General features: G+C 36.7%; 1 protein-coding gene and 1 pseudogene across 1 annotated transcript; one reads left to right on the forward strand and one right to left on the reverse strand.

Moving 5' to 3' along the window:
- Positions 1 to 10,822: 10,822 nt before the first annotated feature.
- LOC113344169 (uncharacterized protein At3g49140-like) lies at positions 10,823 to 13,863 on the forward strand. Its single transcript, XM_026588187.1, has 11 exons — positions 10,823 to 11,000; positions 11,081 to 11,177; positions 11,265 to 11,445; positions 11,576 to 11,678; positions 11,753 to 11,820; positions 11,931 to 12,095; positions 12,204 to 12,332; positions 12,636 to 12,971; positions 13,113 to 13,265; positions 13,378 to 13,473; positions 13,614 to 13,863. Exons 1-11 carry the CDS (start codon positions 10,913 to 10,915, stop codon positions 13,716 to 13,718), a joined length of 1,521 nt encoding a protein of 506 aa, XP_026443972.1. The 5' UTR covers positions 10,823 to 10,912; the 3' UTR covers positions 13,719 to 13,863.
- Positions 13,864 to 13,958: 95 nt separating this feature from the next.
- Positions 13,959 to 15,761, reverse strand: LOC113344216 (annotated as a pseudogene).
- Between the last annotated feature and the right edge of the window lie 10,935 nt (positions 15,762 to 26,696).

Raw genomic sequence — 26,696 nt, forward strand, 5'->3', positions numbered from 1 at the left:
TGAAAAAGTAAAAAGATGGATGTTAAGAGGAGAAATGGTTTGTCTAAGGGGGAAGCTACCAGTTAAGATTGGATTATCCTTGGGCTAATCTCCCAAGAAACTTTTTTGCGCGTGCGCTGTTCCACCATTATCATAACTACACCGGTGAGAAATAAGAATATCATCTAATCATTTAGTTTTGGCAAGTTTTTAACCTGTCGAGTGTTTAGTAAGTACCCAGGTCTAGTGATTGATTGTAATGTTGGTAGATCAAAAACAATAAAGTACAAATAAAAATGATCATAAACGTGCGATTGGGATAATATTGAAAAAAAATTTAGTGTTATTTTAATCGTGTGTTAACAATTTTACTTAATTTTTTTAATATGGTTGGAAAGAAACGACATTTTAATAGAGAAGAAAACAAAGAAAAAAAACTTTATTCTTATGCACATATCAAACAACTTATTTTGTCATTTTAGCACCCATTATGGTAATCTGACCGACCTTGTTTACCTGTTATGTTGAGAAAAACTTATACTCAATAAATACGTTGTCGTCTCATTTACAAAAATGTTAAGAACAATGAGCAGATTAGTATTTACTATTAAGTAATCATCAAGTTCCATAAATACTAGGTTTCTTTTACTTTTAACAACGAATTTTCATTAATATATGTTATGAACACATGCCGAGAAAAATGGGAAGAGTATTTACAACTATGTCATCATCAGATTTCCATAAATATCAGCTTTCTTTTCTATAGTAAGCTTATAACAAAAGCTTCCTGAGCTTGACCACATCTCAAAAGGATAACAGTGTAAAATGATTTTCGAAATGGAGTGAACAACAATCCTTCAATTTGTCGATGCTAGCTAACCAAATGGTGAAATAAAAAAAATGTCAAAGAGGTTTAACTAGGTTGATGACGTTAAAAGCCGATACATGTAACATATGTTCCATATTAAATTCGTCTCCAAGAGGAAAAACATAGGCAAATACATTTCTCACTGCATATTAATGTAGTATATACTAACATTTTTCTTTCCCAATTTCATGTCAATTAGATATTTTATTTATTTAATTTGGTTGAACCAATGCTACCACATGCTATATTTTCATGTTTTTTATGTTTATAAATGTGAGGTCCAACACGTTATATTCTTAATAACAACACCAATAAGAGAACGTTAATTTGAGAATTAGAAAGGTCACGCCACTTATTTTTAGAGATAGCATTGCTCGGTTGAACTCACAAGTGTTGCTGTCTCAAGCTTGCTGTCAAATTTAGTTGTCAAAACTTTATCTTGATTTCTAGTCAACAATTAGTTAAGTCTCGGATTAGGATAGAAGTGTAGCTGAGAAACGGACATCATGACAATTATCATTGCGTTCCACCGTTTGAAGGAAAAGATCAACCATAGCTTTTAGAGAACTTCTTCAACAAAAGGTAAGTGAAGACTGAACCACCTATTTCTCAAGTTATATTCATCTTTCTATCTATGAGACGATGTTGGATAACTAATTAGATTATCATAAGCATATCAAGAATTTCGATTCAAGATTCATATTGTAATTAGTTCTCGAAATATGACTAAGATTGTTGAACATTTGTTCATACATGATGAATTTTGATTAAGGAAAATTTATTGTTCGCAATCAAAATCATGATTCAAGAATTATCATTCGAAAATAGCCTGGAACAACGATATGTGTTATTGATGTTATTCGGGAATGTTTCAAATTGATTTAGAGAGAAATACCATTTCTTGCACAATAGGTAAATACCGTGTTGAGAAAGCGTTGCTTGACTTAGGAGCTAGTGTGAACTTACTAGTGTACCTTAAGCTAGGACTTGGTGAGATGAAACCTACCCAGATGACACTTCAGTTAGCTGATAGGTCCGTTAAAATTCCTCGTGGTGTGATCGAGGATGTTCTCATAGAGGTGGACAAGTTTATTTATCCAGTGGATTTTGTTATCCTAGACACCCAACATGTCCTTGACCCAGAGAACCAGATACCGGTAATTTTAGGTCGCCCGTTTTTAGCTACATCCAATGCGATCATTAATTGTCGAAATGGTATTATGAAATTGTCTTTTGGTAATATGACTATTGAGCTGAACATTTTTAATATTAGTAAGCTACCCTCTGAACTAGATGTCTCGAATATAGAAGTGGTGAACATGATAGGAACATTAGTCGAGGAGTCATTACCAAACACTTTGTTAGAAGATCCATTAGAGAAATGCCTAGCTCACTTTGGGATTGATTTTGATGATGATAATGTGATTAATGAGGTGAATGCTTTGTTAGATTCAACCCCTTTGTTATATACTAGTAATGGATGGAAACCTAAAGTCGAATCACTACCAGTTTCTAAGTCTACCCTAGTTCCTTCGTTAGAAGAGCCTCCTAAGTTGGACCTAAAACCATTGCCAGATACCCTGAAATATGTGTTTACAGGCCCGTATGAGACTTTACCTGTGATTATTTCTTCCGTATTGGATAGTGATCAGGAAAGTAGGCTAGTAACCATGCTTCAAAACAACAAGGAAGCTTTAGGGTGGACCATAGATGACATTAAGTGTATAAGTCCCACTTTTTGTATGCATCAGATCTATTTAGAGAGTGATACCAAACCTTCTAGGGAGATGCAACGTCGACTAAACCCTAATATGAAATAGGTAGTTCGAAACGAGGTCCTTAAGTTGTTAGATGTAGGCATTATCTACCCCATTTCAGACAGTAAGTGGGTCAGCCCTGTTCAGGTTGTACCCAAGAAATCCGGTATTACTGTAGTCCAGAATGATAACAATGAGTTAATCCCGACCCGAGTGACCACGGGTTGGCGTGTTTGTATTGACTATAGGAAATTGAACAGGTCACTAGGAAAGACCACTTTCACCTTCCCTTCATCGACCAGATGCTAGAGAGATTAGCTGGACATAGTCACTACTGCTTTTTAGATGGCTATTCTGGATATAATCAGATCGTTATTGCCCCAGAAGACCAGGATAAAACCACTTTTACCTGTCCCTTTGGTACCTTTGCGTATAGACGCATGCCTTGTGGGCTTTGTAATGCCCCTGCGACTTTTCAGCGTTGCATGATGAGCATATTTTCTGACATGGTAGAACGGTTCTTAGAGGTCTTTATGGATGATTTTCAGTGTTTGGTTCATCTTTCGATGAGTGCTTGCATCATTTGTCACTAGTGTTGACTAGGTGTAAGGAAAAAAAATTTAGTGCTTAATTGGGAGAAATGTCACTTCATGGTTCGTTCAGGAATTGTTTTAGGGCATATCGTATCTTCTAAGGGTATAGAGGTAGATAAAGCCAAAGTTGACCTTATTAAGACTTTACAGGTCCCAAAAACCGTAAGAGATATTAGGTCATTCTTAGGGCATGCAGGTTTTTATCGTCGATTCATTATGGATTTTAGCCTAATTTCTAGACCTCTTTGCAATTTGTTTGCAAAAGATGTTAAGTTTTTCTTTGATGATGCTTGTTTAGAGGCTTTTGATAAGCTTAAGAATTTACTCACTACCGCCCCCATAGTCCAGGCACCCAACTGGAACCTACCCTTTGAGATCATGTGTGATGCTTCAGATTATGCTATTGGTGTTGTGCTAGGTCAGCGAGAAAACAAATTACTTCATGTGATTTACTATGCTAGAAAAACTCTGAATGATGCCCAGTTGAACTACACCACTACCGAGAAGGAACTATTAGCCATTGTGTTTGCCTTAGACAAATTTAGACCCTATCTCTTAGGTTCTAAGATCATCATATATACTGATCATGCTGCTTTGAAATATCTTTTGTCTAAGAAGGATACAAAAACCTAGATTGATTAGGTGGATACTTTTGTTGCAAGAGTTTTCTCCAGACGTTAGAAACAAAAAGGGTGTCGAAAATGTTGTAGCATACCACTTGTCTAGGCTAGTTGTTAGTTCCCCTGATGATTCCCTTCCTATAAGGGATATCTTTCCTGATGAACAATTATTCTTTGTTACCCAATTATCTTGGTATGCTAATATAGTGAACTATCTTGTTACTGGTCGAATGCCCCAACATTTGGGTAAACAAGATCGTTCTAGGTTCTTAGCTAAGGTTAAGCACTTCTTCTGGGATGATCATTATTTGTTTAAGTATTGTCCATACCAGATTATTAGGAGATGTATACCTGAGAGTGACCAGTCCAGTATTATTTCCTTTTGTCATGATCATGCTTGTGGGGGTCACTTTAGTGCTAGGAAAACTGCTGCTAAGATATTGCAGTGTGGATTCTATTGGACTTCGTTATTTAAAGACTCCCACAGTTACTGTGTGACTTGTGAACATTGCCAGAAATTAGGAACCATTTCCCGCAGAAACATGATGCCCTTGAACCCTATTTTAGTTGTGGAGGTCTTTGACGTGTGGGGTATTGACTTTATGGGTATGTTTCCTAATTCTTTTGGTAACCTATACATCCTTGTCGCTGTAGACTATGTCTCTAAGTGGATTGATGCGGCTGCGTGTAAAACCAATGACCATAAGGTTGTGATTGAGTTCTTGAAAAATAATATACTTACACGTTTTGGTACACCGCGAGCTATAATTAGTGATGGAGGGTCTCACTTTTGTAATGGACCTTTTAGGCTTTTGATGAAGAAATATGGTATTATCCATAAGGTAGCTACCCCGTATCATCCACAGACTAATGGTCAGGTAGAAGTTTCCAATAGGGAGATAAAACGTATATTAGAGAAAACAGTTAATCCTTATCGGAAAGACTGATCGTCTAGGCTTACTGATGCCTTATGGGCTTACCGTACTGCGTTTAAGACCCCATTGGAATGTCACCTTATCGACTTGTGTATGGCAAGGCATGCCACTTACCTGTTGAGTTAAAACATAGAGCTTATTGGGCTGTTAAGCAGCTAAATTTTTCACTTGACAAGGCAGGAGCCCATAGGAAACTCCATCTCAATGAGTTGGAAGAGATTCGTAGAGATGCATACGATAGTGCTAAGGAGTATAAGAACAAAATGAAACTTGTGCATGATAGAAATATCTTAAGAAAGTCATTTTCTCCAGGTCAAAAAGTTCTTCTGTATGATACCCGCTTGCATCTTTTCCCTGGGAAGTTACGTTCTCGGTGGACGGGTCCTTTTATTGTTCGCACTGTCTTTCCTCATGGAGCTGTTGAGATCGAGACACCGTATGGTAGTAGTTCTTCGAAGGTTAATGGTCAGAGATTGAAACCCTTTTTTAGATCCCTTTCCTACAGGTGATATTGAGGAGGTCCCTCTGGAGGACCATGTTTACCCTTGATTGACCATCGAGGCGATTGTATGTTGTTGTATATTAGTTTTTGATTTCTCACTTCATCAGGTACTATCTTTCCGACTTCTCTCTTTACTAATTCCTCATGTTACTTTACTGTTTGGTATTGCTCTTTCATTAGAAACATTGAGGACAACGTTAGATTTAAGTTTGGGGGTGGGGAAGAAACTTTTTGTTAGCTTTTAGTTGCAATAAATAAACTCCAGAGCCTATAAATTTATGCTTATTACGGTTGGCACTAACCAATCTAAGTGGAGGGGAACATCTTGGTTATAGGAGTTGAGGAACCAATCTGATTAGATGGAAACATCTAAAGAGTCTATTCATAAAAGCACAGAGCTCAGGTGTTAGAATTAAAAAAAACATGGTAGTTTCGCCATATCTCGTTGAATCCTAATCCTTCTGTTTTTATTTTTGTTAAGTGATTTGGTTGGGCACACGATTCAAGTTGTTACCTTTGCTAGGGTGGAATAGAGTGATTGAGATACCAAAAAAAAAAAGAAAATGAAAAAAAAATGAGACCAGACCATTAGACCAACCGGAATAAATTCAATAAAGTCGACCACTGGTTCCCTTGTATATGCCAATTGTGTTGACCTAGAGTTAGGTTTATCGACCTGGTCCCCTTGTATATGCCAGTTGTGTTGATATTAGTCAGACCGATATCTCAGTCCATTAGGATATGTACACCTTGGCAGAGGCCTTCAGACAGATATGGGAAACAACCATCTCTTTATCCATCTTCTTAATCTTTCCATGTGATTGGTTGACTCCGGTTATGATGTACAAGAACTATCTGAGTAGAGTTCTGTCACTTATATATGAATTTTAGTATGTTGAGTGCAAACTCGTGTACAGTAATTGGAATTTCGCATCAGGGTACTTCCTCCTGTAGTCAATGAGAGTATTCCAACCAAGGAGATTCTTTAGTGCTTTCCAAGGTTCTGCGTATATAGCTAGGGTCTGGAGTAAAGGTTTTGTGGGTACACCTCTGGTAAACCCTCCGGAGACAACACTCCGCCACTAGGGCCACCTAGTGGTTTAACGGCTTGCTGCACGTGCTAAGTGTAGTCATTTTTATTTTCTAAATTAGATTTGCTCGAGGACTAGCAAATAATAAGTTTGGGGATATTTGATAGACACATTTTTGTGTCTGAATTGTCCTCAGTGTCTGTATTGCTAGTGCTTGATTTTGTACTTATTATGGTGTTTTTATGTTTGTGTAGGTGTTTTTGGAGAAATACACTTGTGTGGAAAAAGTTGCTCAAAAAGTGCTATTTGGACCCCTGGAAGACATTTGCTATACGGACCTCAGATTTGGCTACGGGACACCCAAGGTTATGCGTAGCCCAAATTCATCCTCAGCACCCAAATTTGTCCTTAGCACCCATCTGCTATTCGCACCCCAGAAAAGGATAGGGGCACTTCATCTTCAACATTTCAAAAATAAAAAATGGCGGGAAAAAATATTCACTTCACTGCAGATTTTTCGATCGGATTTTGTAGCAGTTTTTGTGCGATTCAATCGTTGAAGCTTCATGGGTAGTTGTGATATGTCCTAACAGAGCTGGTATGGGTGTTTGTTTCGATCAAATTTGGTTAGATAGCCCAAGATATGAAATTAGAGCATCACGGGTTGGTTTTCCATTCCGAGTCCTGATTGAGTGACCAAGAGATTTTTGTGTGACTGCTGCATGTTGGAACACTTCTGGACAATGACTGGATGCGTTGGGAGTCATTTGACGTGGGGAAACAGCGTGAGAAGCTAAATCAGGGAAGAAAATATTCCCAGAATATTTTTCATCAAGGCCGAGTTAAGAGAGAATTATCTTGAGTTATAGCGAGATTTCTTGGTGCTACTGGGTATAAATAGGTTCCTAGGATCACATAGAAGCGGTCTGGAGAGTTTGGGAGAGTTTAGAGTAACAATAGACGAGATTGATCGTGTTGCAGAGAAAACTTTTTTGCTCTAGGAAGAACACGAAGAACAAAAGACGACAGAGGCAGTCGTTTATCAACAGTGACAACGACAGACACACGAGGGTCACAGAGATACAACAACAGCAGTTCTTTTCTATCGTTCTTTGTAACAGTGTTTTGCAACAATTATAAACGTTGCAAACACCCGATTTTTCATTATTTTCTCTCCATTTCATCATTGTAAACAAATTTTGAGCATGAATCAATACTTTTAGCAAGTTTATACAATGATGAGCTAAACCCATCCTCTGGGGAGACGGAGGAAGCTATTTCGCTAATAAAATATGGTAATCTCTATTTTATTTAATTTATGGAATTATTAAATGATTATTTGCCTTGATAAATAAATAGAAAAAAAATGGTTTTTGTTAAACAATTGTTATTTCAATTGATGGAGCATGCTAGCCTAGAGTTTTGATGTCCCATACTTTCGATTTACAATTGTTATTTCTAAAAAAAATCAACTTTTGCAATATTTAGAATCAATTTGAATGAAGGATTTGCATAATTATAATTAGAGAATATAAAATCACTTTGATATTGAGTGGAATCCATAGCCCCAGTCTTCTCCATATTTTTCATATCACTTTTATTTAAGTTTCCTATATTTTTATTTACAATTAAGTCTAAAATCTGCTTTCACAAGTCTTGAACGAATCTTATTATGACAACAACTTTGAAAACACATCACTAAGCACCCCATTTTCTTCCCCGTAAGCACCCCATTTTCTTCCCCGTATCATCTTCCTCTTCTTCTTCTTCTTCTTCTTGTGTACTCATTCAAATCCCCAATAGCCGCCATTGAAGCAACATCTCCTTTTCAGGAAACTTCAATTCTAAGACAAAAAAAATTACACAGCGAGAAAAAAAGAAAACCAAATGAAAATCGTTTGATTCATCTCCTTCAGTAATAAGTTCTAAAAACCAAAAATAAAATTAATTAAATAAAAACCTTAGAAATGAAATAATTAAGCAAAATGGTGGTAGCAGAGAATCAAACCCTTCTTCTTGAGTTTCTTTTAGAAGTAGTAGTAAACACACTGATTTGGTTTATATCCCCTCATTTTACCGATTAGTGGGAGAGTAATAAGTCGGTACAAAAAGAGAAATGAATCCGTTGATTTGCATGTGAAAACATGGGTTCTTGATGACGCTTACCAATGTTCATTCAAATTTAATTGTTGTTGAAAGCATCTAACCATTGTTGCCTATGATGTTTACCGAAAGTGGATGTTAAGGTGTATACAAAACGAAAAAAATAGATGGACATACACAAAGTGGTTGGATTCATTAACCGGACTATATGCCACCGTTTCTTCTGGGGATAAATGTAGTAACCGTAGAAATAATTGATGAACATGGACTCGGTGGTGATAATGTTAGAGGTAGTTGCCGTGATATTCATTGTGAGTAGGTGTCTGTCCCGAACTGGAAGGAATCGATTGAATCGTTCAAAATGATTCTTAGTTCTCAGGGATAATTTTGTAATTTTGAATAAATTTGTGATTTAATTTTTTACAAATAATATAAAGATCAGTCAAACGGTGACTTTGACGGTCAACGCTAGGTCTAGGTACCATCCCTTAATATTCGAAATATTGGGTACCAAACCTAGGTGTTGGTCATTTGCTGGGTACCAATTGTTAAATAACCCTAATTTCTTCTCCAACGAAAGTAATCAGGGGGAGATATAGACTATTTTCTATGTCATTACCGATATTCAGTTTCGAAAAGTACATGACTAAATAAACTGTCTGGAACAACTCTGAAAGTAATCAGAGGGAGATGCTGACATCAGGGGGGGGTGGGATCCAAGGATATGATGTCGACATATTTTACTTCAAAATTGAAGTTGTGTTGTACTCTTTTTCCCTTCGATCGAAATAGTTTTTCCCAAAGGGTTTTGTTACTCGACAAGGTTTTTAGCGAGACAACACTAAAAACATCATGTATGTTGAACATTGAAGACATAGAGATCGCGTTGATATTACTGAAAATATCTGAATCAAAGAAATGAACACGATATTCTCTTAAGCAACGTAACTTCCGGAATCAACAACATGGTCTTATAAACATTCAAGTCACCAAAGTAAAGTGTGATAAACTCTTTTTGAATGCATTAGACTAATGAAAATTATCTGACATCAAGGGGAGCATCTAATGGTGTGTTGAACTATTTTCCTTCACCGAGGTTGCTTTTTCCCACAGGGTTTTGTTACTCGGCAAGGTTTTTAATGAGACAACAACAAACACCGGGAATATAATTTCCCAGCTAAGGCTATTGTCTTTCCCACGAAGATTTTCTGCCTTAAGAGTTGTGAAGCAACTAGTCAACTTCAACGAAGCAAAGTGATCATCTGCAACAGATCACCTTTACTTGCATCTATCACGTTGTACTCTTTTCCCTTCGTCAAGGTTTTATCCCGCTGGGTTTACTTGTCAAGGTTTTAATGAGACAACATATTTGAGTCCATCTATGTTCTAAGTTTGCTTAATATTGTACTCTTTTTCTTTAGTTCAGGTTTTGTCCCTCTGGATTTTCCTGACGAAGTTTTAACGAGGCAATTAACTTAAACTCGTCGATCTTTGAAAATCGTATTGCATGTGATGAACAACATGTAAAGTACGTGACAACATGTGAAGTACTACATGTGAAGAGTTTTACCAAGGTTTTATCCCACTGAGTTTTTCCTTGTCAAAGTTTTAATGAGGCGATTGATTTCGGCACAAGTCATCAAGAAGAGGGCTACATTTGAAGACCTACATTCGAAGCACTATACGTGAAGCAATACAAACGGAGTTCTATTGGACCACACAAGGGGGGGTGTTATAGGTCTTACGGCCCATGGGTGTGCGGCCCAACTAGAAGCCTAAGAGTTTCTCTTTACATGTATATAAAGGACACTTTACCTATGTATAAGCTAATCAATAGAAATTCTTCTCTTCCTTGCCTCTTCCTTTTTCCCCTATTATTCTACTACAACATATATATTATTGTTCAAGGATCTTTAATTTAGATATACTTACTATTTTATTAGGTTTTGTCCATACAAGTCGCCAAATAAAAAAGTTGGTGGTGTAGTCTTTACCTTCCCCTTTTCAATTTCAAAGATTTTAGTGTCAAATATTAGGTTATACTAGTATATTTAGATTTCGAGCCTAAATTTCAAGATTCAATGTGCAAATTAGGCGATGAAACAGATTTTGGGTCATCGTGTCAAATTTTGTTTCTTTATGTTATATTTTGTATGACTGCTAATGACGTATTAATTTTCTGGGAGGACATCAAATCAAATATTAGACAAATCATTTTCTTGTTTGTCTCACGTGGAATTTGATATCCTCCCCAAAAAACTGGTATCCTCGTATTAGTAATGATGGTATTTTGGATCGTCTGGCATTTCGGGGTGGCGTGGGTTTTGAAGCAGATTTTGGTAGAAAAGAAATGTGCCCTTCACCAGCGCAAGGTTGCCTTAATAGAATATAAGCTAGAGTGTGAATTCTTCTCACTTCTCATCATCTCCCTCAAACAATTTTTCCACCTCTCATTTTATCACTTCTTCTCAAAAAGAGAAGAGAAGAAAAAATTTCTTCAAAAAACAAAATACCATTAATAATAATGATGATGATTGAGTCATCCTTTGCCGTCGCATTCCGTGGTGCCACAACCACTGCTTGCTCCTCCTCCTCCCCCCTCTTCTTATCAGGTAAACTCTCTTCATTTCTCAACATGTAGCTTAATTGTTTGATAAATTGCTTAGCTGAGTGTAAGTTTATGTTTTTGCAGGTAATATTCGTCCATGGTGGAGTACGGAAGATCATTACAGTACTCGCAGATTGTCACAGGCTGCTGGAAGTCATTATCACCAGCAGCACCACCATTGGTACATTTTCAAGACTTGCTAATAAGATTCTCCTTCATTCAAAATTCTCAAGACCTCTGAAGTTTTATGAAAATGGGCTCATCACAGGACACCTACGAGAACGAGAAATTTAGAGAAGAGGATTAGAGCAGCAGCGGCATCATCAGCTGAATCAGATAATTCAGCTGGGTGGAATGGAGAACCAAATTACCATCCCTTTGAAGAGTTTGGAGCATCTACTGATGATTCTGTACTTACACCTGCCGAAACATGTAGAACTCTAATTGAGGTATTACTACTATACACAATTGCGAAATCCAATTCTTAGTGAGATTAGAACCCAAACTCAGTATTGTTAGTAGTGGTAGCAGACATGTTTAGTCTTGTAATTTGAGGTTTCATTGGTTAATGGTAATTAGGTAAACAGCAAAGCGACACTGATGTTCTCAGGGTTGGTCGATGATCAAGTCCACGAGAACATTTTCTGGCCAGATTTGCCTTATTTAACAGATGAACATGGAAGTAAGTTTGGTTGAATAATGTTTTGAGATCATTTTGTTTAGTTATCTTATGTTAAAGACTGTTGCCCATTTCAGATATTTACTTTGAGGTAAACGAGGACGAGGACATTCTGAAAACTATAACTTCTCAAGAAAACTACGTGGTATCGGAATTTGTTAGTTGTTTTTTAAATTGTGTCCATGGTGGATTATTGCCATTTATTTTTGTTTGTCTTAAAAAAGGCTTATTCTGCTTTGTGTGTATAAAATGCAGCAAGTTATTATAGGCTTAGATACTAAAGAAATGCTGAGCGAGATGGAACTTGATCAAGCAGAAATTGATTATGGCATTGAAGAAATTGGAGATGAAGATAGTGATGACGATGATGATAACGGTGGAGAAGGTGATGAAGGAACCGACAGTGATGACCATGATGATGTATAAACTCTATCAGGGTAGCAAAATTTGTGTCTTCCTATGGTTGTTAATGTGGGGCAACTTTGGATAGCTAATAACTGGATTCTTATTGTGAGTACTTCTTTGTAGGAGGATTGGGTTTCCATTCTAGAAGGTGATGAAGATGAGACTGATTCTGATGAGACACTTGGGGATTGGGCGAAGTTAGAGACAATGCGTTCTTCTCATCCAATGTATTTTGCTAAAAAGATGTCTGAGGTAAATTCCGACTCTCATTAGACGGCAATATTCTTTGAACTACACAACATCTTCTTTTATGTGCAACCACCTAGCATGCTTCTATCTCGTTATATTGGGAGAAATTAGATGATATGTGACCAAAGAACTTGGATTTTCCAGTACTTTAAACAAACTTGTTATGTGAACATAGTGTAAGAAACATGTGTAGAACATCATGCTTCCTGCTTATCATAATGAATGGGAATTAGTCCAAATTGTGGGAGGATATTATCTTTTTCATGATTCACAATTGGGGGTTAAGATATTTAAGTTTGTGTTCAGGTTGCGTCAGATGATCCAATGGATTGGATGGATCAGCCTCCAGCTGGTCTTGCTATTTCAGGACTTTTGCGACCTTCATTCTTTGAAGAAAACTCTGCACTCCGGAAACAATTACCAGAAAAAGATTCTGATAAGGTAGACACTAAGGTTGGGACTGCAAAAGGGGACTCAAAAGATACTATCATCAACGGTCAGCAGGATAAGTCAAGTTTAAAAGATTCGCCTGAAGATGGTTCAGATAGGGAAGATCAATCAGTGAAAGACGAAATCCCGAGAAGTTCATTCTACATGCTAGAGATGGCGAAGATCCAACTGGTTTCTTCAGATGGAAATCAGGCAAGTTATAAGATTTCTAATGATTTGTTTTGCTCATTTTGCTGGTTGCTTACCAAGTTCTTTGATTTCAACAACAGAACCTGGGGAAATGCAAGAATATATATTTCTTATCTCATTTAATTTTGTTCCACTTCTCTACAGTCTGTTGTGGAAGTACACGACTTTCAGAAAGCTCAACCAGATGCTATTGCTCATTCTGCTGAAAAAATCATGTCTCGCTTAAAAGCTGGAGGGGAGAAGACGACGCAAGCTCTCAAGTCTCTCTGTTTGAGAGTGAAAGGTTTCCCGATAGAGGTAATATATCATACGTTACGTTGATTTTTTGTTTATTGTGTAGCTTTATGGTCATGTCACTCATTTGCAAACCATTATTTACTAACATTCATTCTTTCCTTGGCTATTTTAGGAGGCAACAATCATAAGTGTAGATAGTCTTGGCTTCGACCTAAGAGTTTGCTCAGGAACTCAAGTGCAAACCTTAAGGTTTGCATTTAGTACACGGGTATGTCACAGTCGTTACACCCTGATAGACTTTACCAATTGATTTCTTTCAATCGGTATTTGGATTTTATTTCATCTGTTATTCCAGAATGTTGCCTTGCTAAATTTCTGTCTTCTGATCCAAATAAATTCTGAGTGCAGGCCACGTCAGAGTACAGTGCAGAGAGGCAATTTCACGAGCTACTGTTCCCGAGGAGCCAGCAAACTGCGCAAAAGCGGCAAGAAGCTAGCCCAACAGAATCATAAAAGTTCTACATTCTTCATTTAATCATTTTTTTAGAATATTTTCGTGTTGGGCACGACTTTGCAGGCTTACAAATTCTAGACAGACCTGCAACTTATGTGTTTTACTCTCTCATTACATTAAATAAAAAATCTGGTTATTTCATAATTGCATTTTCTCTATCCTCGTTTCGGTTACAGACTCCTTTGGAAGAAGACTTCAAAGAGTCTGCTATTTTTATTGATAGGGTTCTGCATTTTATTCATAAACTAGCAACAGCCTACTGGCTCAGTTTCAGTTTGTGCAGCAAAATCAGATAAAACCTAGCAAACAAGCAAGAATGTGCAAATGGGTGAAGCAAATTCAGTCTTTACATTTCCGAAAAATACAAAGATTTTTATTACTTTAGAAGGCAGCAGCAATATGACAGTAGAGATTCTGCCATGAAGGCGAAGAACAGCTTGAAAAGAAGATCACCATACATCATGAATTCTTCAGAAATTGTTCTTCTCCAGATAAGTCTCATAAACCAATTGAGCACTTACAATATCAACAACAGCAGAACCAACAGACTTGAGCACAGTAATCTCATTATCTCCATTCCTCCCATTCTTCTTTCCAGTAATCAAATCAACCAAACTCCCACAAATCTCTTCTTTCGCAATCACTCCTTTGCTAAAAGCACCAACCAATTCTCCAGCTTCAACCAAAGCCGCTTCATTATCAACAAAAACTTTCCCTCTTCTAATCGCTTCATCATCACATTCCCTCATCAATGCGGTAAAAGAACCAACCAAATCCAAATGAACACCTTCTTTCAACTCCACACCTTTCACAATTGGATTCCTAGAACTGGTCGCACAACTTATAACATCACCAACCTTAACAATCTCCTCCACACACTCTCCATATTCAAAACCCACACCAGGAATCCCTTCATCTTGCAACTTCTTGACCAAATTAACCGCCTTTTGGCCATTTCGGTTCCAGATAATCACTCTCTTCAAACTAGGCCTAACACACAGATGTGCCTTAATCAAATATTCAGCTAATGAACCAGCACCAATCATTGCTAATACCTCAACATCATTTCTTTGATAAATATTTTGAAGCTAATGCAGATACACAAGAAGTCCTCCAATGAGTCAATTCAGAACCATCCATAATTGACAGAGGTTTACCTGCAAATTTCAATAGTTAAGTTAGTTGACTCGGGGGAAGACTTTCATACTTGAGGTCAGTCGTTCGAACCTCGATGCTAGCATTTTCATTAAAACAACAAAAAAGAATTCAAAATGATGAAGTTATAGGTAGTACCTGTTATTGAATCAAACAGGAGATAACTGGCATGAACACCAGGCAAATTCCTCGATGAATTCTCAGGAAATGTTGTGACGATTTTGACACCAAGATATTTAAATGAATCTGATTGTGACCATGATGGCATCAACAATAACGATGATGATTGATTCACTCAATGGTTGTGTCGAATTGGCGATTCAATTTTTGTTGAAACTACCGGAAGAGTTGTTTGGAGATGTTTTAGAAGAGACGGGTATGAAATTAATGATCTTAATTTTGAACCATCAATGTAAATTGGTGTAGTGACTTGACCATTGTTATTTGTTTTCTGTTATTTTGTAACTGCTGTTATTACAGCTGCATCTGTGTGTCTGGCTGTCTGTACAGCACACTCAATTATACTTATAGCAGAACCTTTTCTCTGTCTATTATCTTTTGCAATAATATTCTTTCACATACTTTCACATGGTATCATTAGGGTTCGATCTGTAGAAATTTTTTTAATAACCTTTTCAATCAATCAATCAATAACACTCTTCCTGCAAATACTTTTCATCATGTCTTTTCAGGAAGAACTTGTCTGTGAATCAACAAATTTTTTTAATACCTATTTTTGTTCATCTTCAACAAATTCGATTCAGATATGTTCAAGATTTATCTGGATTCCTTTGGTTAACAACAGTTGTTCATGTCCGTAATTGTTTACACAAGAAGAAACAAGATGTCTTCCGCTGCTCAAGCTGGTGATTCTTTACCTTTTTCATTACCTTTTTCAAATATAGCAAATTTTGTATCCTCCAAATTAGATTCTTCGAATTATCTTGTCTGGAAGGATCAGTTTGAGTCAATTCTAATTACAACTGATTTGTATAGTCATGTTACCGATGATGATCAAGAACCGCTTAAGGAAATTGTTGTTAATGGTGTTATTAATCCTGAGTGGGTCTTGTGGAGAAAGCTAGACTGTTTTGTGGTTAGTTGTTGAAAGGCTACATTTACTCCTTCAGTTTCTGGTGATGTTTTGGGTCTTTCAATTGCTAGAGAAATTTGGGTTTTTCTTGAAACTAGCTTTAGGAATCAGTTCATGGCTAGGAAAGCTATGTTGATGAATCAAATATATAATTTCAAGAAAGGGAATCTCACAATTCAAGTTTATCTGCAAAACATCAAGACTATAGCTGACAATTTAGCTGTTATAGGTGAAAGGGTTCCTGAGTCTGATTTGGTGATGCATGTTTTGAATGGTTTAGGCAGGGAATTTGATAGTTTTGTGATTGTTGCTCAAAATAGGGAACATGTTTTCTTTTGCTGAATTAAAACCAAGAATGCTGAACCATGAGCAGTGGTTTATTGCTCAACATCAAGAGACTGAGATTTTTTTTGATAGCCAAACTTCATCTGCTTTTTACAACAAGAATAATAATGGTGGTAACAATTTTTCTGGGAATAACAAGGGGTTCAAGAAATTTCAAGAATTCTACAAATATGAAGGGTTGTACTAGTCAAGAAGGGTCTTCTGGAAGTGCTAATAGTTTTGTAAGAAGGGATTATTCTCAATTTGAGTGTCAGATTTGTAGGAAAAAGGGTCACTATGCAAGTAGATGCCATTTTAGGTATCATCCTCCAACTGTAACTTCTACTTCTTCTTCCTATGGGCATATTGGTACTGTGGAACCTGTAGAACAACAAGTTGCTTCTACAACTCATGGAGCTCAGGAATTTGCTGGTTTTTCTGCTTATTCTGCCAGTACTTCTACTCCACAGTGGGTCTCTGATTCAGGTGCTACATCTCACATGACTGGTGATGATACTTTGCTTCAGCATACTTCTAGTTACAAAGGAAAGGATAATGTGCAGATTGGAAATGGACAAAACATATAGAGCTACAATATCACTTTGTAAGAGAACTTGTTGAAGATGGTTTTATTCAGTTGCTTCATGTTGCTTCTGAGGATCAGCTAGCAAACTTATTCACAAAGGGGCTTTGTTATCCAAATTTCTCAAGGTTGTTGCTGGAGTTGTTAGGTTCTTCTTCAACAACCCCGATTACTTCTGCAATAACTACTTCTTCAACAATTGCTACTACTTCTGGAATTCTTGCTTAGTAGTTCTTATGATTCTTTACTTTGCAACAATTGTAGTATCAAGACTTAATTTCCTCTCTGTGTTGTTGTTCAATCTTTGCTGTTGTTTATTCTCCCAGCTTCAGTTTGCAGGGGAGTATTGGAAGTAGTTTAGTCAAGTCAACATTAGTTGACTTGACCACTGTTATTTGTTTTCTGTTATTTTGTAATTGTTGTTATTACACCTGCATATGTGTGTGTCTGGCTGTCTGTACAACACACTCAATTGTACTTATAGCAGAGCCTTTTCTCTGTCTATTATCTTTTGCAATAATATTCTTTCACATACTTTCACACGGCAGTTAAAAGTAGGAATTGGTGGCAGCCGCATCGTAAGTGCTTTTGTTGCTCGTTCCGCATATATAGTTTTCTTCACAACCAAATTAGCAGCACTTTTTAGGCATGGAAACATGTTTTAGTTTTTGTGCTAGCTAACTGGAATTGGGCACTGGCCATTTTCACAAGGTTTTGGAAGCATGGCTGGCTGTTTCCTTAGTATAGAAACTGTACCAAAAAAAAAATTACTTTCTAAATAGGAATACGGATTACCTTTCTTTCATCCCTATAAAAACAAGTTCATGGCCTGAAGATTTTCTCATTAGCTTTTGTTTCTGTTGTCTTTGGTTAGTTATAAACTGTCCAGTGAGCGGTTGGAGTTTGGGTAGGTCGGGGACAACGGACACAAGGCCAATGGCGTAATATATATAGTTAAGTTAGGTTGGACTTGTGGCCTTCCCCATCTTGCCTAAGAGAACGTGGAAACGATGGAATATGTTGCTTCACCTGCGGACGATTCCCACGAGCAAAGTTTGTGTAGTAGACTTTCGACACATGGGTATACATTTCATTAAAACTCTAAATCTTATTTTTCTTGTGGTATAAATTATTGTTTGGATGTTGAGGGGTTTTTGTCATAAAACCATTAAAAAATAAACTTATTATACGAATAAAAAATAACAAAAAAATCCGATGTGTACATATATAATGTACTGACAGGATAAAACACGGTATTTTCATAAAAGATTAGGGTGTATATGTACGTTGACAGGTCATGGTCACAGTTTTAGAAGATTTTCAAAAAAAGGGTCACATTTTCGGAAGATTCCCTGAAATCAGTCACACTTTCAGGAAAGATCCCAAAAAAAAGAAATATGGTACCGCAGTATAAGAAAGATTCTCCCTATGAAGTCGGAGATGAAATCCAAGCTGTATTATTTTTTAAGTCTAGGATGAAAGTTTCCAACAACACATGATACTGTTTCTTTTAAACTAGCTTGTATTTTCCATGAGAATGACATTAACTTTTATATTAGCTTGCATTTTGTTATGTCTTCTACATGGACACACTGTCTTAAGTCCGGCTGGTATGACTAACCTGCAGTCCTCTCGTGATCAGATGAGATTCCGACAAGTCGGGACCTCTTTTTTTCCTTATTACAGTACAATAAAAAAGAAGAGGTAACGGCGGCATCGTTTTTCTTATGGAGTAGTAAAAAGAAGAACCAAAGAAGTGTAAGGAGTGCAAGATTTGGAGATCCCATTCCATTCCATATATAATTAGGGGGGAAAAGACACGTGTCGCTTTCCTTGAGTGTTCGTTAGTCTAGCAGAAGTAGTTTTCTTTTTTTTTTTTTGAAGCAGGTGCACAAGATTTGGAAGTTCCATCCCTATATATAATTAAGTTACGATGGCTTTCTTCATCTTGCCTATTCTTTTTCCTTGACGCCAAGATAACGTAGAAACGATGCTGAGGATTCGCACGAGCAAAGTTGGCTTAGTTTGTGGAGTAAATTTTTGACACATAGGTATATCATGAAAACACTAAATCTTTTTTTTTCTTCTTTTTTTTTTTTTTTTATGGTATCAATAAATTAGGGTTTGGATGTTCAGTGGTTTTTGCTTAAAAACAGCCAATTGAATTACCTTTGTTTAAACTTCAGGGATGAAATGAAAGGTCTCTTTAAGAATTGGGATACAATATCATATAAAGACAAGGAATTAATGGCAATTCAAACCTTATCTGCGTCTTCTGCGTATGGCTCGTCTGAGTTTAACTGCTCATCAAATTCATAAAGACAGGAATCACAGAACTCCCAACTTGGAATTTCTACAGGTACATGCATCCTTACATTCTGATAATATTCGATGGTTTTCATTCATGCTGAGGTCTAATTAAGTGCATCGTTGGTTTACGGTAGGTGACAGACAGTTCGCAACCCTTGGGGAAAAGATGCAATTATGTCTCTTCAAGTGTGCAGTTGGCGTCAGAATCCCTTGGGTATAAGTTCTTAACCCTACATTACGGTAACCATACTACATTGATTGTAGTTTGGACGATGTATCTTTGAAGCAGGATGTCCAAGCCTGTGATGCCAACTAACTGGAGAAGCTAAGATTGAAACAGCAGCACCAGTGTGATGAACTGGTAACATAGGAAAAGACTTGAGAGGATACAAATTATTCTCCACAAGTCCTTGAGCAAGAATCTGATTAGTCCGTAGAGATTTGATATTGTATCCCAAAGGAAGAAATTCAAAAGAACAATTATTGTCAGCAGTAAATTTTGCTATGGATAATAAATTGTATTTTATAGAAGGAACATAGAGCACATTATGTAAATCAAATGAAGTAACCTTAGCACCAGATGTAGAAGTAGCTAAAGTAGTAGAACCAATCATTGTAATGGGTAAAAGCTTACCATCCCCCAACATGACTTGTTCTGCACCTTCATATTCTTCAGTTTCATCCAGGATAATTGAATCATTTGTCATATGACCAGTAGCTCCAGAATCTGGGATCCAAATTGAACAAGTAGGACCAACATTCCATTGACCACCAGTGACAGAGAAAGCATTCTGAGTAGCCATATTGTTTTGTTCAGTGAGATGCCATGGATTTGTTGAAGTAGAAGTCTCAACACCTGCAAAATCCTTATGACTAGATCATGTAGTCTTCCTTTGTGGAGATCTTGGAGGTCTTTCTTCAAGAGCATATCTGTATCTACATCTCTTTCCAAAATGTCCAAATTGATTACAAATCTGACAAGGGATGAATTTGTAGTCCAATGGTTGCTTAACTGCTGGATTGAATTCCCCTTTCTTGAAAGTAAAACCAGAACCAGAATTTGTAGTACCAAACTTTGGAGGATAAGCATTGGACATAGGTTTCTTGGAACTAGCATCATATGATTTATACTTCTTAACAAAAAATGCAGAATTCGTTGGATCTTTAGCTAAGTAAGAAGATGATTCATTTTATTGATCTAGCATCCATCGTTCATGAGTAACTAATCGAGAACGTAACTCAGAAAAAGAAAGAAGTGTTTCTCTATTTTGCATTGTTACTACAAAATAAGAATATTCTCGGCCTAAACCAGACAAAGCATACATTACAAGATCTGAATCTGGTACCGGTTCATCAATTTCATCCAAAGAATCAGAGATGGATTTAATTTGTTGCAGAAAATCAAATATAGTAGAGTTACCTCGACGAATTGAATACAGTTGAGATCTTAACATGTTCTTCCTGGAAAAGAACTGTTCACTAAAAATCTTCGCAAGATGATTCCATTTATCTCTCGTTGTAGGTTTACCAAGTAATTCTGTAGCTAAAGAAGGAACTACAGTTGCACTGATGCAAGAACCGACGAAATGATCAAGAGATCTCCAATCTGAAAACTTCGGATTTGCCACAGGAACGTTAGTGAAGCAAAAATGGAGACTCAGTTGGAAAAGATCCATCAACAAAGCCAAATAAGTTGGTACAAATCAAGATCGAAGATAACTGATCTTTCCAAACCAGAAAATTTGATCCATCAACTTTTGAGACACAAAATTTGAAATGTTTGGAAAAGGTAAAGGAGTAACATGAAAATTGGATTGAGAAACATTGTAAAACGACTGATGTTGATATTGTGGTGGTGGTTGTGTTTGTGGTTGCGGAGGAATATGTGGAATTGATTGTTGTAATGGCGGATTTGGCGGATTTGAAGAAGAAGCCTGATTTGTGGTATTGATATTGAGATTGGTGTTATCCAGATTGTTGTTGTTGTTTGATAAGGAATTCACAGAATTCATGGTTTTTCTCACCATTAATGGCAGTTTTCTAAGATTGTTGTTAGATATTAGGATTTGTTTTAGGTTAATAAGGATCGATTGATATCTGATACCATGTAGGAAATGGAATAAATTGATCAAAGGAAAAAAGGTTACAGACATAGATTTAATATAGCAGACAGTATCTGTAACTGCCAGTACAGCTAGGACTAGACAGATAGGATACAGCTAAGCAGACAACTAAGAAGACAAAGGACCATACAGAGTATGACACATGGCACAATATAGACCATACAAAATAAGACACATGACTGTGTATTACAGGACACATTAACTGTCTCAACAGTTTGTGGAAATGTATGCTTGTTTTATAGAGCAGCTGGCTCCTAAGTTGACGAGTTCAGCCTCATAAGACGTTTGTGCAGTATCACAGCAAATATTCATGATTGTGGGTACTACTCTATCTCTGACGTAATTACCAAAAATAAGACGTTTTTGGATGTGTCTTTCAAAACTATCGGTAAAATAAATTAATACATTAATATGGGTGTGCATACCATTACCCCCAACAAATTATTTTATTACTTTTATGTCCCTAAAATTTGTGGACCATTACTATTATTACTATTATTATTATCATTATTATTATTTTTATGTCTTCTTAAATATATTGATTGATGGTCATATATGGTTGCTCTATAATTAGGAGACTAATACGTACTAGAAGAAGAGATCTGTACTAGAAGAAAAGATTGTGACTCTGAATATTGGCGCATTATTTCTTTCTGAGACATTTTAATATTAGTGAGGAAGAACATTTCAAATATAAAACATCTAATAAATATGTGTATTATCTAATTATAATCATCTTTGACGCATTTTGATATGATCTTCGGTATTAATGAATCAAGTATCTTTTCCTTTAAAAGTAAAAATAAAATAACAAAGGAAATATGTTTTTTTAATAAGAAAAGTCCGGAATTCTAACTGGACCATCATAAATTATTCAAAAATATCATAATTAGAATTCATTTCTACAAAAATTAGGTCGGAATGGTCCGGATATTTTTTACCAAAGTCAAGACTATAGTAATCCCCAAGTTATGCGTTGCCACATAGACCCCATGTAGATTCAAAAAGGTCCGGACTATTAAAGTCTGGACCATAGATGACAGATAAGCGCCATGTAGGTTCATGAAGGTCCGCACCTTTGAATCCATGTTCCGGACCTCATCATGTGGTCATCAACCCATTTATCTTTTCATACCTACACTTCTCTTACACCTCCATCTCGTATACCCTGAAGGTCCACAAATTCACTTTTTCATTTTTCATTCTTTTCTCGCTCTTCCTCTCCTTCGCAATAATATAGTTGATCACCTCGTTCTCCCTCTAGTTTTACAGTCAACCACCATCACCCGTTCTTGCTCTTACCATACAGTCTCCCTCTTGTAAAATCTAGGTTGGGTTTATCAGGGTTCGCTTGCATTTGACTTGAGGTAGGGTTTTTCTCTTTTTCTATTGCTGTCAATATTTTTCTTTATTTCAATTATTTTGTTAATGAACATAGTCCATCTAACTCCATTCATTCAAATTTATAATTGACTATATGTGATATTTTATCTACTATGCCTTTGATTTTGCCCATAATTTTTTTTTTGAAGTATCTATGTTTTTGATTCCCTTTGAGCTGTGTTTAAAGTTAAACTTGGTTTGAACCCCATTAATTTCTCTGTGCTAACTCTTACGTTTTGAACTGACAATAATTATGAATGTTGTACATGATCTTGCGAAGATTAAAAATGTGTTGCAGTTGCATAAGTTAAGTTTTCCAACTTATGTCAGTCTTGTACAACCATTTCGCAACTAGCCTATTAACTGTTTGAGAAAATGTCCCAGTGAACTTTGTATTAGATACCCCAATGCTAGCCGAAAGAGCTACAAAATAATCGTCCAGTCATATTTAATTTTCGTCAAATTTCAAAAATGATGCTAAGGTTTCTATAAACAAGTGAGTAACCTATATCTTTTTTTATCCAATTCGAATTTTATTAATGATTTTTGGTATTACTCTGTTAGCTAGTCATCTAGTCTTTTAGTATGCTTCTAGTTTTTGCCCATTAAACTAGGCATAATACTGACCACGACAACAGCATTTCCAGGCCACCATTAGCGGCTAATCCATTTTCTTTTTGAATTTCTGGCACCAGCAAACCAGAGAAGATTTCTTCTCTCATGAACTCCATGACAATTCCAACACCCTTAGTTATGGTTCTTCATAATCGTAGAACCAAATTTGTTACTCATAACCCGTTTCCATTATCAAATTTCAATCGCTTTTATAAGTCTAGTAATAATCATTACCAAATTCATCAGTTAATTTCCTAAAACACGAGTCTAGCAAATCTCTGAGAACTAGCGTTTTATGGGTTTTAGCTCCAATTTTATAATGGGCTAGTTCTATGCTGAGAAGTTCAGTAGGAAATTTCAATTTATGTGTGGAAGAACTGATGAAAGTTTAGAGAAAGAGAAAGGTTTGGAGTATTTACAGAAGGTGAATGGCACCACTAAGTGTGACCACAAGTGCTAAAGTACGAATAAGTCCACTTGCTTCTTGTGGGGCGCCTTTGTGGCATTCAGCACTTTGTACAGCTCTTACTACTTCAGTAGCACTTTGTCATGGGGTAGCAGATTCTTTGTTTCCTGTTTGTTTGGGTTTTAGTCTTATTGTTATGTATGATGCAATTGGAGCTAGAAGTCCTGCTGTTGTGCAAGCACATGTTTTGAACGTTATCATTGAGGACTTGTTTCAACGGTATCATATAAGTCAACGGAAGCTGAATGAACTTTCTTGGTCACACACCATCACAGGTACTTTCTGGAGCCGTTCTTGGCATTTCGGTAGCTTTGTTTTGTTGCCAATGTTGCTTGACATACACATAAGTTGCCATAGTTACTTGGGAGCTAGAATAATATATGCAACAGTCCTCGGTGAGAGCTTTTCAGTTTTCCACCTTTTCCTGTGTAATGATTGTGTTGAAACTTCGTTGCTCTCTAATTAATTCATGCGTTAAAAATTTCATTTACTTGTCACTCTTCCTATATATGGACTATTTGGAGGTTGTAAAGAGCAAAAAGAAAAAAAAAAAGAAAAAAAACACCTAAAATATTTTCGAGGTTTAACTTGCAAGCATTTTATGTAAATTGTAACTGTCGGTTCATGTACAACTCACATTATAATTGTTGATTTAATGATGCGCAAATATTGAATCACGGAATTTATAGTGATCTGCTCCATTTTCCCTAGATGCAGAATGAGTATACTGTATACCGAGCTAGTAAAAAGGAATAGTGACCACAATAGCCTAAGAATGAACACCTGCTAACCTAATATACACCCAAATAGCAAATAAAATATCAGATGACCAAGTAAAAGAAACTGAAACAACTATAAGAGAAAAAGCATATGGAACGCCGGTAGCTCTAACTTCCATAGAAGCTGCAGCCCAAATCTTCTTGATATGCAACGGAGGGCATTCGTACATAATTCGAATACATGGAACGAAAGATAGAGAATACAAGGACCTAAAATTCCATTTCGCTCCAATCTTTTTCAACAAAAAGTCATATGCTTATGTTGATTCAATCCTAATACAGAAAGATTAGGTCACTAAACAATCTCTACGTTTCATTACCAATAAAAGTTGTAGATTTATACAAATTTTTTCTATAACATTAAAACAGACCAGCAATTCGATGAAGTGCCATCCCAATTCTTGGGCTTCTAACTTTCACTACCATGGTCCTATACTTTCCTACTGCTTCACGCCTTGGTTCTGCAGCTGCCTGTGGGTTGAATTTGCCCCTTAACTTATTTCTCCATTCTGTGGTGCTAGGCATTCCACTTATGCAACCAGCACAACAAGCAAGGTAGTTCTTCACGCTGTTGGGTTGCCACAACATACCTAAAAATAATGTGATCGTTAGGATTTAAAGAAACAGAAATACAAAATTAACATTAAAGATGGAGGATGTCTTAGATATGCTTTTTGTTTATTTTTTTATCGGTAAATAGTAATTTTATTAATATAACCGGTAAGTACGAAGTATTGAATACAAAGTACAAATTCCCAATAGATTCGTCCCATAATGAAATAAGAATCCCAAACCCTAACAATGGAAACACCGTAGTCTAGGGGTGTGCAAAAAAACCGAAACCGCAGATTTCATCCGTATTCGTCCGTACAATTACGGGTGAAATCCAATCCGTAAAATCCATGGGCCGGACACGGGTAGAAATCTCAAATCCGCATGCGGTTGCGGCTGGGGCTGCAGTTAGACAACGAAAACCGCGGATCACCCACATCGTAGAACAGTTAGAGGATTTAATTAAATTATTAGGGATAATACGGAAAGTAAGGATCTTACATCTTATCTTTGTGAAACTTAGAGGAGTCAAAATGGCAGCAGGAGAAGCTGTGGTTGTTTCAGCCTCGAGGGCAGTCGGAGGTGGGAGAGGTGGTGGTGGAGGAGGTGGAGTTACAGCAACAACAAGAAGATGGAATCATTTGCACAACCCCACTTCTAATATTACTAGTACCTTCTCAAGAAATCCAATCCCAATTTCAAACCCAGTCTCAATTGGTGGTCGTAGCAAATGAAATTGGTTCTCTGTGTTTGTTCGTTATGCTCAAACCAGGATTTTTCATCTCGTTTCCAAGGTAATCAATTTCTTACTTCAATTTACATCAGTTAAGATTCATCTACTCGACCGATTGTTGAATTATTAAAAATTATACGGTAATTTATGGATGGTGTTGAGAAATTGCCAAAATTGGTGGAAGGTATTCAGGCTTTTCTTGGTGTTGGTGTTGAATGGATTTCCGATGTCTCCAAGGTATAATCACCAACTGACAAAAGAAACCCTTTATCTTGTTTTTTGATTTCGTCAAATGAATTTCGACATTTTTTTTAGTGTTTTTTGATTGTAGACAGCTAACACTTCAACAGCAACAACAGCACAAATGCAACTTGGATATTTTTTCAGACTAAATCCGTTGTTAATCCGCATCCGGTCCGTAACACCCGCTGATTTGTGGATATGAAATCCGCGGGTGATTGGGCCGGACACGGTTGGATTTTTCAAATCCGCAACTTTGATGGTGTGGACGCGGGTAACTCCTAATCCGCAACCGTCCGTCCGTTGCACACCATTAGCATAATAATTGATACAAGGCCCAAAAAATGCACTCGCATATATTTGTGAGAGACCAATAATGAAACCCCAGCCCTCAAAGAGCTAGCCCAAATAATAGAAACCTTAACCCCCAAAAGAGGAAGACATTTTTCCGGTCTCCTAATACCTTAACTCCGGCGCCGTTTCCGACAGGAACCCCACCTTCTCAAAATCCACAACCTAAAAAACTCACCATCTTCCTTAACCAAGCCACCATGGCGAAACCCATCGACACTTTTTCATACATAAACAGGTACCTTGGTGATGAAATAAGTGATTTCGAAT

This window comes from Papaver somniferum, unplaced genomic scaffold (genome assembly GCF_003573695.1).
Source record: "Papaver somniferum cultivar HN1 unplaced genomic scaffold, ASM357369v1 unplaced-scaffold_75, whole genome shotgun sequence".
NCBI lineage: Eukaryota > Viridiplantae > Streptophyta > Magnoliopsida > Ranunculales > Papaveraceae > Papaver > Papaver somniferum.

Excerpts from the sequence above, each read along its gene's own strand:
- LOC113344169 (XM_026588187.1), top strand. The coding sequence starts at position 10,913 with ATGATGATGATTGAGTCATCCTTTGCCGTCGCATTCCGTGGTGCCACA. Across the intron at positions 11,821-11,930 it reads CTTCTCAAGAAAACTACGTG|CAAGTTATTATAGGCTTAGA; the intron begins GTATCGGAATTT and ends TATAAAATGCAG. Across the intron at positions 13,266-13,377 it reads TGAAAGGTTTCCCGATAGAG|GAGGCAACAATCATAAGTGT; the intron begins GTAATATATCAT and ends TGGCTATTTTAG.